The following is a 13,609-nucleotide window of genomic DNA, read 5'->3' on the forward strand; positions in this document are numbered from 1 at the left end:
ATCCTTCTTTTTGACCAAATGCTGAGGAAGATGTGGGTATTGAATGCTTTGTAAAGCAAGCAAACATCCCCAAGACCCCAACCTAAAGTGTGTAAAGAAAGAAAGTGAAATGGAGAAAATGAGGTCTTCTTTTCTGAATTGTGTTTGTCCACACTCACAATACTCTTCTCCACCTACATGATTGGCAGTTCCATTATTTGGCCTGGCGTGCGACACCGGTGCAGGGTGCTGCCACATGGCTCCTCGGATCCTATCCGGATGGATGTGTGCCAACTGAAAGAGGAGGTCAACATGGGTAAATGAAATCCCACTAAGAAAGCAGATAATTGGCATAAAACAAAACCAAATATGTGGCTGTCTTTCCTGTCCAGCGATGTTTGCATCATGCAAAAGATATTGCGAAAATTTGGCATGATTGCCTTCTGAATTTTCTTGCAGTTCAACATCATCGTGGTTGTACTGTTACACGCAATTTGATGGCAGTACCAATGAGTAAGGATGATTTGGTTCCTAATCTGCTATGGTTCTTGCAGGAGTATGTTACCAGATATATTGTCATTGGATGTACTTTAATTTCTTAAAATAACATAACCTTGGTTCTTCTATTGTAACAGTTGAGAGAGTAGGTACCCACTCCTGCTGCTGCTAAAACATGAAACCATGCCTGCCCTTCCACCTTGAAATAATCAAAAGGTTTCAATAATAAATCCTGTACATGTTCTACTAACTAGGAGGAAGATGTGGTTTACTTGCTAAGTATCTAACAAGTTATCAGCATTCATGTACCTTGGAAGAAAAAAAATCAAAGGCAAAGATGGACAAACGTGCTTACAACTGATGCACCATCACTACTTCATGCCATTGCTCAGACTAGTCAACATTCACATTATGCTGACATGTTGAGTGATGGAAGGAGTTTGTCTATCAAAATTAGGGCAGCAGCTAAGTTGGCATGAGAATTACAGTAAAACCATGACAGTGTAGTTCAAGAATAAACTATCATCATCTTTTCTTGAGAATTGGTATCAATAAATTCTGCTATCTGGACAAGCATTGGATAATCCAAAAACCGGAAAAGCCTAAGGAGGGTTAAAGAAAGAATGAAACCTTGGTTTGAAGTTACTGGACTAAAGGGGAAAAGGCCAAAAAAAAGCACTGGGAAATTACTAATTGAATTAAACTATTGAAGTGTCATGTGCTTCTGAGGATCTTGTCACTGAAAACTTCAGGTCCTTTAAATGTGTGCATTGATTCCTCCCTCACATGGCAGATATGCAATGCTAGTTCTTAAGCAATATAGCAACTGGGCAACCCCATCTCTCCACATGTATGACTGACTTACTACAGGGTAAGCATATCTAACAATTTATTTATTGCAGATTTAAATTATACAGTTAATTGTTGAGAGCCTGCACGTTGCACCTCATACCACGCATACAGCCTATACTGGCATGGTGCATGTTACTCGAATTCGGAGTGAGTGTTAGACATGGATATGTGTCATGTATAGGACGTTACAGTTTTATATTTGAAGGGTTGGACCTCCATACTTATGGCCTTCGGTTTATGTGTCGGATACGCGTATTTCAAGGAAAATCAAGAGTCGGGACAAGGTCGGTTGTGGTTAGGATATACCTAGTGTATTCTGAGGCAAGCAGCATCTGTTAGAAACTTAGAATTGTTCTTTGTCTCTCTTATCTATAAAATATAGTAATTTTTTATCTCTTTCTTAAATGCTTTAAGATCTCTATCTCAATGTCAATTACAGCTTAGTGAGTACATAAGGGACTGCAATAGACATGAGAAAGAAGCTAATCATGGAGGATTCTGGCGCTGAGTTCCCTGGCTTCAAAATTTGTGTTCACAAGGATGAGCTGGTATTTAGAAGGCCTCTTAGCAGGCTGCAAAGGCGAGCCCCTCGTCCTCTGCAGGTTAAGCCCAATGCTTCTTCTCTTGAAAGCAAGGCTGTAGCATCACAAGCAATGGATTGCAGTCTAAATCCATCATCATCATCAGCAGCAGCAGCAGCAGCAGCAACATCTGCATCTTCATTTAATTCATTCTATCAAAGTAAAGACCCCATTCCTCTACTATCTCCTCTCGTTTTGCCTTGTTTGCTCGAATCATCTTACCTTCATCAAGAAGGAAATACGGCAAAATGAATTACTCTGAAATGTACAAGCTCTTTGTTAAACGGCATGTGATCCCATCTTAGTTTTCCTGCACGTTTCACATAAGATATGTATACTATTTCCTGATGTTCTTCTTCTTCTTCTGTTCCTTGCTCTCCACTTTGTTAAAAAAAAAAAAAGGCAATTGACTACTGTTATTGCTACTGTTCTATAGAGTTTCAATTGATCTCTTTAACAGGTTATGAATAATTAGATGGGAAGAACAATCCAACAGATCATACATTGATTTTCATCAACCGACATGGAAACTCTTCCATGTTTTACAACAAAGAGAACCGATTGATTAAAGCAAAGAACATGTCCAGATAACCATCCCGATGTTAAGACTCCGGCCAGGTTCATGATCCCCCCTCGCCCTCCCCCCCTCCCTATGAGTTCTAATTCAATGCAAGGTGGAGAGTTGGCCATAAATGGATTCACAGAACAAAATTGAGCTTTTTTGCATCAATAGGGCCAATTCAACTGATTCATGTTCATCACTTCCTCAGCACTCAATTAGCCACGTAAGTATTGAATATAAAAAATTTATATTTTATATAATTGGGGTTAGATATTTTTAAATATCTGATTAAAAAATACTTATTATTACATCTAACATGTATAATGAATTTGTTTAAAAAATTAAAATCAATTGACAAATTTAAAATTTTATTTTAAATTGACATCTCAAGTATAAATTTTAGAAAAAAACGATATTTATAAATTGATAAGAATTTCATGTCCTTTTTATTTAAATTTTACGAGTTTAAGACAGAAATTTTAATTTTGATATATTTTAAATAAATTTTTTAAAAATATTTATATAAAAATAATATTTCATAATTTTAATATGCAAAATTTAAGCTAAAATTCTAGGTTGGGAGTTGAAAATGAGGCAAAAAAAAGGGACGCCATGAAATTGCCTGTCACCCCGCTAGCGTTACCTTCCAAGAAAATTCACGCCACACGTTTCAACATCCGATTGGTAGGACAGCTTTTTTCTTTTCAATTTACTTCCGAGTATACCCCTCGTACCTACCACAAATCACACCAATTCGGAAACCAATCATCACCCGCTGATTCCTCATCTCATTCGTCCGTGACGGTCCTTATGTCACAGAATCTAAAACCGTAACGTACACCGCCGTAGTCCTTATTCTTCGTGCGTATCAAACAAGACCCTCTTACTCCCGTAGTGATTTTAATTTTGTTATTTATTTTTCCTTTTTTGATATAATTTTTCCTCGAAATTTCCCGTTTTAGCTTATAGTTTTGGCACTAAATTCAAAAACCCTAAGGTCCCAATTCTGCCAATGCTCTCACTTTTCATCGCCCGCAATCAATCCCTCGCCTTTTCCCTTTAAATCCGTCGCCCTCGTTGTTTGTTTTCTTCCCGGTTACTTTGATCAAGGTAAGTTGGTTTCGTTGCATTCTAATTTGATCTTGGTTATATTTTAGGATTTTTTTTCAATTTTTCGTTTCTCGGTTTTTTCAGTCGCTGACTGGAATTAGGGTTTATAATTTGGTAATTTTGTGGTTTTAATTTGTGAATTTAGTGAAAAGCTATGTTTCTTAGGTATTTTGATTTTGAGTATTTCTTTAATCTTTTAATCGTGATTTGATTTTCTCAGAATTTCGAGGTTTAATCTTTCTGCCAAGCTCCACTCTTAACAATTAATTAACTGCACGATCATTTTATGTATTAGATTATGCGTTGAAAATCGAGGCCAACTTCATTGATGGTTATATTCAGGACAAGGGTTTAAATCCCCTATTTATTGGACTTGAAAACTGGTGGGCTTTTTTTTTTTTTTTCCTGCTAAAACATATGCTGTGTGACTGGAAAAATTATTGATTGGGTTGCATTGGGTAGTTAGGGAAAGATTATCTTGTAAGACTTTAAATGTAATAGTATCGAACTATATATATTTTGTTGCTGTGAGCTTAACAGAGGGGGAGAGATATGTTCATGAAATCTTGATGTTAGATTATTTTATGGGTTGATATAGATTCCGTCTTGGGTGTTGCAGTTGAAATGTTGTTTTAACTAAGCAATCATGGCTATTTTATATATTTGTGTATGCAGGAAGTAAAAGTAAATGAGAGGGAAAGGAGTGATGAGAGGTCTTTCTCAACCTAAATCTTTTTCCAGGAGGAAAACACTGAAAAGCTTCAACGTGAAAGGTAAACTTGAGAATGTTGTTCTCATTGATGTTGAAGGTGATATATGTGAGAATGTTATTATCATCGATGCTTCTGAGTCTGTTGAAGAAGGTTCTAGTGGATCAGGGGGTGGGAAAAGATTTCCTTCTCCAGGTGTGATTAGCATTGATGATGATGAAACTGATAATATGGATGATCCCAAAATTTGTGCTGAATGTGGTGGTGACCTGGATAGTGATGCGTCCTCAAGTAAAAGTTCTCCTGCGCCTGATTTTATGCATAAATCTGTAGGCCTAGATGACGACGAGTGCCGGGTAATCCAGGAAAAAAAATCTGCATTCAAATTATCAAAGTGCAAGAAAACCTACACTGGGAAGACTCCTTGTGGAAAACGTTTTGGTTTAAGTCCTGAGTCCGAGGATAGCTCATCTGGAAGTGATTGTTCTGATTGTGAACTTATGGAAGGTTCTGTTGGAAAGCTTCGTGAACAATGGGAGAAAGCGTTTCAAAGAAAGAAATGTAATGCTAGAAATGGTCGATCTGGTTTAGAGGATCAGAGTAGTGCTTCTGGATCACATAATAATACTCCTGCAACAGTTCATGAAGAAAATAGAACTGAACAATGTGCTGAAACCCCTGTATCCTCTGGTTCAAGTTATTCAAATATTCAAAAACAGAATACTTCTGCTTTTGAGACTAGTAGTGATAAATACACGGGTGGTACTTCTCCCCATCCTGGGATGGGAAGCCCTTTTGTAAAATTTGATAAGAAAGTTGACCATGAAAGCTTTTCATGGTCGAAATATGGGCCAACTGCTGAAGAATGGTTTTCACATGTTAAGGATGATGTTATATTTGGAAGGGAAACAAATATGAAAGATCCTCCTTTACGGGATGGAGATCAAGATTCTTGTCAGGTACCCCTAAATTCTGACCCACACTCAAGTAACTTGCACCAGAGAAATAGGGGTTCAAATGGAAAAGAGAAGCTTCAATCCAAAGAACCTTCGGCGTCAATTCCTAAATTATCTGAAGAAAAACAGGTTGACAATGCTGTGACCCCTTCTGAAATCAAAGTTGGAACTGTTTTTGATGAACCTTCTTCTGTTAAGACTTCATTTGTTAAGATGCCAGTAGTTGGCAGTGAAATTTATTCTGATAGAGAGAAAGTGTTATCTGGGGACAGTTCTCAGTATGATGAAACTCAAATTAAGCAATCTTGTTCTGAAGCAGAGGAATCGTATGTTGAATCACCATCTGGCAGTAAAAAATGTGATGAAAGGGATACATTACATGTTCAAGGTGTTGATGCTACAGCTTCTGGTGAAAAGGACATAGTTATTGACCGAGAAAAGCTCAAGGAGACTGTTGAATACAAACTAGCAGTGGAAGAAGAATGGGCATCCAGGCAGCGAGAGTTACAAATTCAGGTTTGACACTTAAACTGATTAGTTCTCTTTCTTTGGTTGGAGATTATTCTCTTTTGTTTTAACAATATCACGAGGATTTTAGGGAATAAGTAATTAAAATTATTTAATCAGTTGATACGGGTGAGGTATTCTGCATTCTACAAAAGTATGAATGCTCCAAGTTTAAATGGTGACCTGATCTTTAATTGTCAGAAAGTGTGCTAACCAAATTGTTGCTTCTTCCTCACTCTTTCATCTTCAGGACAGTTTCTTTTGGGGTCTGTTTGTCAACCCCTATAATGTTAACTCAATGTTTAATTTTGTAAACAACATATTATTTTTGTTTTATAATCAACAGATAACTTGTGAAACAAACTTCAATAACAGTCTTACGCTTGGTTATTTTGTGTTAGCTTAAGGTTTGAAGTAAACTTAATAAAACTGGGTTATACAATTAGTTCTGCAAATGGCTTTTATAGATGGAAAAGGAAATCAACTTTATATTTTTTCAGGTCAAATTTAAACTGGATTTTAAAAAATCGGTTTTGAAATTTTTACTTTTTAACATGAAATAATCTTTTATATTGCATGAAATGGAATTCTTTGGTTATATGAAAATTTTTTGTTAGAGTAGGCAATTTGGACTTGCTATTTTTTATAAATGACTTGGTTTTAGAAAACTAACAAGTTTCTGCTCTAAATTCCTATATACTGAATGGCTGCTTGTTAAGTATAAGTTCAGAATGAGTAATTAAGAAAGAAGAAAGAGGGACAGTAGAGAAACAATGAAGGGAGAAAGGGAAAAAGACGTTTTAATATGTAAAGAGAGAAATATGACATGTCAAAAAATTTTAAATAGGATAAGAATGGTAGAATCTTGAAATGCAAAGGCTGGTTCCAGGTAAAAAGATAAAAAACAGTGGGCTGCATAGGCATAAATAGGGAACGTGTTAACTTTAAAATTTTAGCATGATCTTGAATTTGATCTATTTTATGCTAAGTTGGTTTTTTTTTAGGCTTATTAATTATTGTTGGTCCATTTATATGCAGTATTCCTTCCCAATATTTCCTTTATTTATTGGTAAGTAAATAGACTGACTGACTCATTTTTTGGGGAATAAAAAGGGGACAAAAAAACTAATATAGTGTACTATTTTTATTTCCTCTCTTTGATGAAATGAACTTAATTAGACAAAGAACACTTTAAGAGTAATATTAATTGGCCTTTAAAAAAAAAAGAGTAATATTTGTTATATTCTTACAATCATGAAAATTGTTGCTTACAAAAATATATATAAGCTTATATGTTCATATTAGAATAAACTTGTGTAATGATAAAAGAAACAATATTCTTTTAAAAGAAATACAATTGCAAAAATACTTCAGAGTGTATTATGACCCAAAAGAACAAATCATTGCAGACTGTCCCCATTGTACCATAAAATCATTACCCTGTGCACCCTGTCTCGAACTTGTACCTCGTCTTTTTTGGAACATACCATGTTCCTAGTAACTATGTTCATGCTTTGAGGATTTTTATCATTTAAATTGCTCAAATTAATCAATTGGACTTGTTACTTAACATGTTTTGGACTCACTTCTTTCTCAGGCAGAAGAGGCTCAAAGGTTGCGGAAGAGAAGAAAGGCTGAAAGTATGCGTCTACTAGATATGGAGAGACGGCAAAAGCAGCGCCTGGAGGAAATAAGAGAGACACAGAAGAAGGTATAGATATATATTGATATTTTCCCTTATTCTCCTTTTCAAAATTGCTTGTTCTTTTTTTTTTCTTATATTTGAGTAATTATGTCTTCATCTGCTAAATGATGTCTACTTCAGGATGAGGAAAATATGAACTTAAAAGAGCAACTACGAATTGAAGTAAGGAAGGAGCTTAGTCAATTGGAATTATCATGCATTAATATGGCCTCACTGCTGCGTAGCTTGGGAATCCCTGTAGGTGGTGGTTTTTGTCCCTTGTCCCATGAGGTGAGTGAAGCTGAATTCATTTATATGCCATCTCATGAACAAAATTAGTTTTGTTTCTTTTGAGTGAAATCCCCAGAGGGGTTATTAATATATCTTGTTATCCTAGTGCCCAACAGTATCAAATTCGGTGGTCTGCTGTACTTTGTTGCAGCAGTTAATTGTTCAAATAATAATTTTTATTATTGGTTACGGAACTTCTGGATGTTGTTCCTGCATTGTGAAGCCACAAGAATCTCACAACTTATAAATTTTATTTCCATGTTAAAATGCCAAGGTTTTTTCTAACAAAGATCAATGGTCATCTCAGGTGCATGCAGCTTATAAACGAGCTGTGCTAAGATTTCATCCTGACCGAGCATCTAAAACTAATATTCGCGAGCAGGTTGAGGCAGAGGAAAAATTCAAGCTTATTTCTCGCATGAAGGAGAAATTTTTAGCAACCTCATGTCACTGAATGATAATGAAGGTTCAAATTTTGTTACAACAGTGCAATTTTTGTTGTTTCATTGGCATTCTATTGAGCTAGAGCTGCTAAAGAAATTTTTTTGATATTGCATATGTTGGCAATTTTTTGCCAGTTCTGATCGGGTGGGCCCAAAATTGTAAAGCAGTTGTAAATACTTGCAAAGAAATTATTTTTAGAGGTATGGTTATATATCATAGCGAATCTTTGAGAATGGAGTTCATGCTGATTAATCGTGTGCAAACTGATGTCCACATTTATTGGATTTTGAGAGGGCTATGAACTTGAATGAATGACTGCTGTGTTCGGTATATAAACTGAAAGAGGGGACTGTACTCCCCATAAAACTTGCTGGAAATAATTTTGTACTTGCATTGCAGGGGAGATCATTGTGTAAGCCTGTACTGTTTATACCGTTTAGTTTAGTTTTAATATGTTGTAATTTCATATTGTATGCATCTTTTCCTTTAGAAACGATTGATGTTTTTAACCTTTTAAGGCATTGCATAAAGCATGTTTCAGACTATGTTGCCTGGATATTATTTGTTTCAAACCTGTTACAAATTTGTTTTATTAGTTTGATCTTCAGCAAGCCAGAGCCGGTTCCTGGGTTCACCTAGTCCTTGTACTGTGTATAAAGAGAATTTTGAATATAAATCAATGGTATGCCATAATTTAGTATGATTTCTTACCATTTTATTTAACTTTTTCTGGGTAAATTTACAACTAATTTCAGTCTTTACCAATGACGGAGCCAAGACTTATGCTTAATCTGGGCAAGGTTATTTCCCCTTCAGCAAATTTCTCCGGTTTGAAAACATGAACATCCTCACCCCCATGTCTCAGGGTCATGGTGAAGTGCTGGAGTTGAAATGAACAATTCACTGTTTTCATCTTGGAGAATTCTGTTATAGAAAAAAAGATACAAGGACAATCATACTCATCTCTAAGCAACGTCTACAAAAATATCAGAATATAAGAGGAAATAGTACTCAGAGAAGTACCATCTTCATACTTGATTACTAGTACATTTAGTTCCAATACCATCATCTACCACTACATGGATAGAAACAAGGACTTGCTGGGATGACTGACTTGCTGCAGCCTCTATAAGCAACTGATCTACAAGGCATTATTCCATTGACAACTCAAGGCTTCATTCTACAGAGAATGAAGTATTACCTGAATTCCATGTTGTGGCTGAAGCAAAAGAAGGGTATATGGTGAGTGGCTGTAGGTTGGGGAAAGGGAAATGTTGTATCGCTGTAGAATCATCGAAAGAGCAATCTTTGTTTCTGTCATTGCAAAGCTCATACCGACACAAGATCGAGGTCCCAATCCAAAGGGAGCATATGCAGCTGCATTATGTTTGGTGGCATTTGCAGTCCCTTCTGCGAATCTCTCAGGTTTGAAGAGATTGACATCATCTCCCCATAACTGAGGGTCATGGTGAAGTGCCACGATTGGAACAACCAACTGTAAATCAGCTGGCAGGATGAGCTTTCCCAATTGAACTTCATTTTCAACTGTTCTTGCCATGCCACTTACAGGGGGATATAGTCTTAAAGTTTCATTAATGATCATAGTCATCTGTATGCAGCAGAAGAGGAATAAACATATCAAATCTATTCTGATTTTCAAAAATTCAATCTACTAAATGTTCAGTGATGTGTCCAAGCAGAAGGATTAGACTTGCTTACAGTCTTTAGTCTGCCAATGCCTTCAGAATGTGGATTTTGGTTACCAAAGACCTCAATCACCTCTCGTCTTGCTTTCTCCTGCCAATCTGGATTGATTGCCAAAAGCAAGACTGTCCATGCAAGTGCAGAATTAGTAGTTTCCTGTCCAGCAAAGTAAAATGTCTTGCATTCATCTACCAAATCTTGTACTGATAGCCTGTTCTTCTTGTCTGCGTCATGGTAAGCATTTACAAGTAATCCAAGAAAATCAGTGCCAAAGCTGTTGGCTTCTCCATTAACTACTTTCTCTTCTCGTTTCTTAACTACCTCCATCACAGAATTGTGTATTCCTTTTACAAGTTTGTCTGATTCAATTTCATCAGCAGTTTTACAGAAGTTACTGCAAAGGCGAAACAAATTTCCAACAACATATGAAGGCAAAATAAAACAAAAATCCACCTAGCTATACAAGAGTAGTTTAACCATTTGGGCAAAAGCTGCATAATATGACTTCTAGTTAGTCTCCTTTCTCATTAAATCAGAAATAACCTTAAGAGGAACTTACCTAATGACAGGAAACTTAGTTTTAAACAGGTTTCTGTTTGTCAAGACAGACAACTTCAACAACATGTCAAAAATCTTTTTCCCATCTAAGTAACTGCTACCAAAAGCTGTTCTTGATATGACTTCTGAAGTCAACAACCTAAATTCTTCAAACACCTCAATTTCTTTGCCTTCAAATTGTTTCCACCTTTCCAGCATGGTCTCAACACTAGCAATCACTGCTGGTGTCATGCTCTGCCAAAACCATCACCCACACTTATGAGTAACTTACACTTTGCCAGGATTTGGTGCTTCTCTAATGCATTAAATTCACAAAAACATGATCTAAATATGAAGTATCTTACATCAACACATCTATGACAAAAATAATTGTAGTATTGGATCAGAAGTTTACTTTTAAGCTGTCCCCATGGAAAGCATAATTGGCCAACTTCCTTTGCCTTGCCCATTTCTCACCTTCGGATGTCACAAGCCCATCCCCTAGTATCTTAAGAGCGAACTCCTCGTCATTCCACTTCCTTTCTCTACTTGTCCTTTTTGGAAAAGCTTTTTCACTACTTTTCAACACCTCTTTGACAAGCTCAGGCTCTGTGATAAACAGTTGAGCTCTAGTGCCTGCCCAGGAAAGATAGTTTTTCCCTAATCCCACAGAAACAAAAGAACGTTAATCTGTTTCTTAAAAAAAGGGTCTTAAAATTAAATGGGGGAATTTAATCTTACCATATGAGTTGATCCGTGAATAAACTGGAGGATTGACTCTGGGCAAAATATCATGTGATAAATTAGCCATAGGCTTGCTTAATGCGTCCCGTGTCATTCTTTCGGTCTCTTTGTTGTTTCCATGGATGAATTTGTAAGGAGGTCCTTTGATTCCTTGCAAATTCATTGCATACTGTATCCGAAGTGGTGTCCACCAATACTTGTGTAGGATTTTGATCAGAGCCATGACCAGATACAGGCACAGAGAGCCTGTAAGAAGGGCTGATAGATTTGCTGCAATGGAAGTCATTTGTAGAACCTGGCAAGGAAAACAGATTTTCTGATAAGTTCATTCCCGAGATATATCAGATTTATTACATCTAGAAGGCGGTCACTTTTGGCCTCATCTAGAATTATGGTCTAATCAATAGGTATAGTCAAATTCAACCGCATGAGCAATAATTGCAGCCTGTTCAACGTTTCACGTTCACGTGGACATAACTCAACGAATAGGAGCAGTGAAAATTAGTACAATTTGCAATAAAGAAAAGGGAAAAAACAAAAGTCAAAGCACGTTATGTCTGATGCAGAACAGAACTCTGTCCCGACAGAAAAATAGTAGTAACCTAACCCATTGACAAACACAACAAATAAGTAAAGATACAACAAATAAGTAAAGATTGCGCATTGGCTTTCAAGAGTTTTACTTCTCCTAGTTGTCTTGTTGAACCTGAGAAGATCAATGTTCAAACTAAGGTTAATTAGCGTTGGGGCTGGGCTTTCACCTCGAAATCTTCGCCTAGTGCCTTAGACCCAACTTGAAAGTGTCATCGAGTCTAAGTTTTGATTCTAATCAGGTACAATGTCTATATAAGAAGTGTCCAATATATATGTCGAGGCTGAGATGGCGATGGCTTTCATTTCTTGTGAGAAGCTTCTATACCACTAGGTAGAACATGTCATAAATTTACATTAGTTACAATCTAAACTACCTTTGCCAACGTCACATCTTGCAAGTTACAGCTAGGAAGGACAAAGTTATCATAGTGCTGATTCCTTGTATATGTAATTTCTTTATTAAAGTTATTGATCCTTGTTAAAATCAATCTGAGTTATGTTTTTTTGGGTTACTTAACTTGATAAGAGTACAAAATCAAGTATGTCAAAATTCTAGGATTTGCCGAAGGGTAAGAAAACAGAAAGAATGACACAATTGAATGGTGTATATATCGAGGTGTGATAAAAAGAATTCGGATTCAAAAATTTATTTGAAAAAAATTTGAATTATAATTCACTTAAATTCGAATCGGTAAAAAGTTAAAAAATTTAAACTTCAAATGATTTTAATTTCAAAGTTTAATTTAAAGTAGTAATAATTTAAATTTAACATTAAAAATAACAAATTTTATCAATATTTATTTTAATTTAATATATATCCGAATTTAAATTGATCTGAATTCAAAACTATTCAAACTCGTTGTCACCTGAACTCGAAATGACTTGATTTGACACTAGTCGTTTGCCGACTCTAAAAAATATTCGCATACAAATTAGGAGGCAGGCCAGTAGCATACTGTCTTGCTGCTGTGATGTGGTTGCTGATGATTGCTTGGCGGACAAGGGACAGGTGAGGGAATTTCCAAGGCCATATTACTGTTTACTTCTAAAAGATATTCACAAACAAATCCATGCGCAGACAGAGTTGAAACATTTTTGTTTGGCATATTATACTAATGATTGAAATGCTATCAGTATATTGCCTGGAATTACATATTAAATGTAGCTGATTTTGTTCATACTCCCTATTGAGAACGGGTAAGATACCTTATAATTTCGAAGTATCCGAACCCTAATCCTATAAAAAATTAATTACCTTAACTTTATTAAATACCCAAATAATTTTAAAATTATTACCCTAACCCTATTACATTTTTACTATTTTATAATTATTCTAACCCGTTTAAAAATCCGATCAGATTAAAAAAATTATTAAAATCTTCTTATCCAATTACTTAAACCAGTATACATATATAATAATATTTCTCTACGTATTTCATAAAATTAACTACTAATTAAATTAATAAAAATAAAATAATAAAATTTAAATTTAAATAATCAAAAATAAAGATCTTAAATATAAACTTAAATAATTAAAAATAAATATCCATACAACGATATAAACTTATATAATTATACCTAAATATCCAAATAATAACATAAGCTTAAATAACTAAATACAAATATCCAAACAAATAACATAAACTTAAATAACAAAAAATATAATTTTTATAATGTTAACACAAAATAAAAAATAAATATATTTAAATTTAAAGTATATATACTAAAAGTATTATAGTGTATATACAAAATAATAATTATATTCTTTATAAATGACCAAATGTATATTTAAAGTATAGATATTAAAAGACATTACAATTTAATTAATAATCATAATTTTATTAATTATATGAATT

At 35.0% G+C, this 13,609-nt stretch overlaps 3 protein-coding genes across 4 annotated transcripts; 2 read left to right on the forward strand and 1 right to left on the reverse strand.

The window, feature by feature from the left end:
* LOC18610184 lies at nucleotides 1,473-2,341 on the forward strand. The gene has a single exon (XM_018116322.1). The coding sequence runs from the start codon at nucleotides 1,800-1,802 to the stop codon at nucleotides 2,160-2,162; it is 363 nt and encodes a 120-aa protein (XP_017971811.1). The 5' UTR covers nucleotides 1,473-1,799; the 3' UTR covers nucleotides 2,163-2,341.
* Nucleotides 3,246-8,719, forward strand: LOC18610185. 2 transcript variants are annotated; one of them, XM_018116449.1, is made up of 6 exons: nucleotides 3,246-3,582; nucleotides 3,878-3,965; nucleotides 4,258-5,764; nucleotides 7,353-7,466; nucleotides 7,581-7,730; nucleotides 8,038-8,719. In XM_018116449.1, exons 3-6 carry the CDS (start codon nucleotides 4,271-4,273, stop codon nucleotides 8,182-8,184), a joined length of 1,905 nt encoding a protein of 634 aa, XP_017971938.1. In that variant the 5' UTR covers nucleotides 3,246-3,582; nucleotides 3,878-3,965; nucleotides 4,258-4,270; the 3' UTR covers nucleotides 8,185-8,719. The 2 variants fall into 2 exon arrangements, with proteins under 2 accessions (XP_017971938.1, XP_007045769.2); XM_007045707.2 differs by lacking the exon at nucleotides 3,878-3,965 and having other exon boundaries at nucleotides 3,247-3,582.
* On the reverse strand, nucleotides 9,152-11,527 carry LOC18610186 (cytochrome P450 CYP749A22). The gene is made up of 5 exons (XM_018115629.1): nucleotides 11,157-11,527; nucleotides 10,831-11,075; nucleotides 10,438-10,670; nucleotides 9,894-10,272; nucleotides 9,152-9,783 (listed from the first exon to the last, which is right to left on the reverse strand). Exons 1-5 carry the CDS (start codon nucleotides 11,443-11,445, stop codon nucleotides 9,355-9,357), a joined length of 1,575 nt encoding a protein of 524 aa, XP_017971118.1. The 5' UTR covers nucleotides 11,446-11,527; the 3' UTR covers nucleotides 9,152-9,354.

Source organism: Theobroma cacao, chromosome 2 (genome assembly GCF_000208745.1).
Source record: "Theobroma cacao cultivar B97-61/B2 chromosome 2, Criollo_cocoa_genome_V2, whole genome shotgun sequence".
Classification (NCBI taxonomy): Eukaryota; Viridiplantae; Streptophyta; class Magnoliopsida; order Malvales; family Malvaceae; genus Theobroma; species Theobroma cacao.

Bases quoted from the DNA above. Each gene is read 5' to 3' on its own strand.
- LOC18610186 (XM_018115629.1), bottom strand. From the start codon at position 11,445: ATGACTTCCATTGCAGCAAATCTATCAGCCCTTCTTACAGGCTCTCTG. The intron at 10,671-10,830 runs GTAAACTTCTGA...TGGTTTTGGCAG, and splicing joins TCCATGGGGACAGCTTAAAA to AGCATGACACCAGCAGTGAT. The intron at 10,273-10,437 runs GTAAGTTCCTCT...TCGCCTTTGCAG, and splicing joins ACTAAGTTTCCTGTCATTAG to TAACTTCTGTAAAACTGCTG.
- LOC18610185 (XM_018116449.1), top strand. From the start codon at position 4,271: ATGAGAGGGAAAGGAGTGATGAGAGGTCTTTCTCAACCTAAATCTTTT. The intron at 7,467-7,580 runs GTATAGATATAT...TGTCTACTTCAG, and splicing joins TAAGAGAGACACAGAAGAAG to GATGAGGAAAATATGAACTT. The intron at 7,731-8,037 runs GTGAGTGAAGCT...TGGTCATCTCAG, and splicing joins TTTGTCCCTTGTCCCATGAG to GTGCATGCAGCTTATAAACG.
- LOC18610184 (XM_018116322.1), top strand. From the start codon at position 1,800: ATGAGAAAGAAGCTAATCATGGAGGATTCTGGCGCTGAGTTCCCTGGC.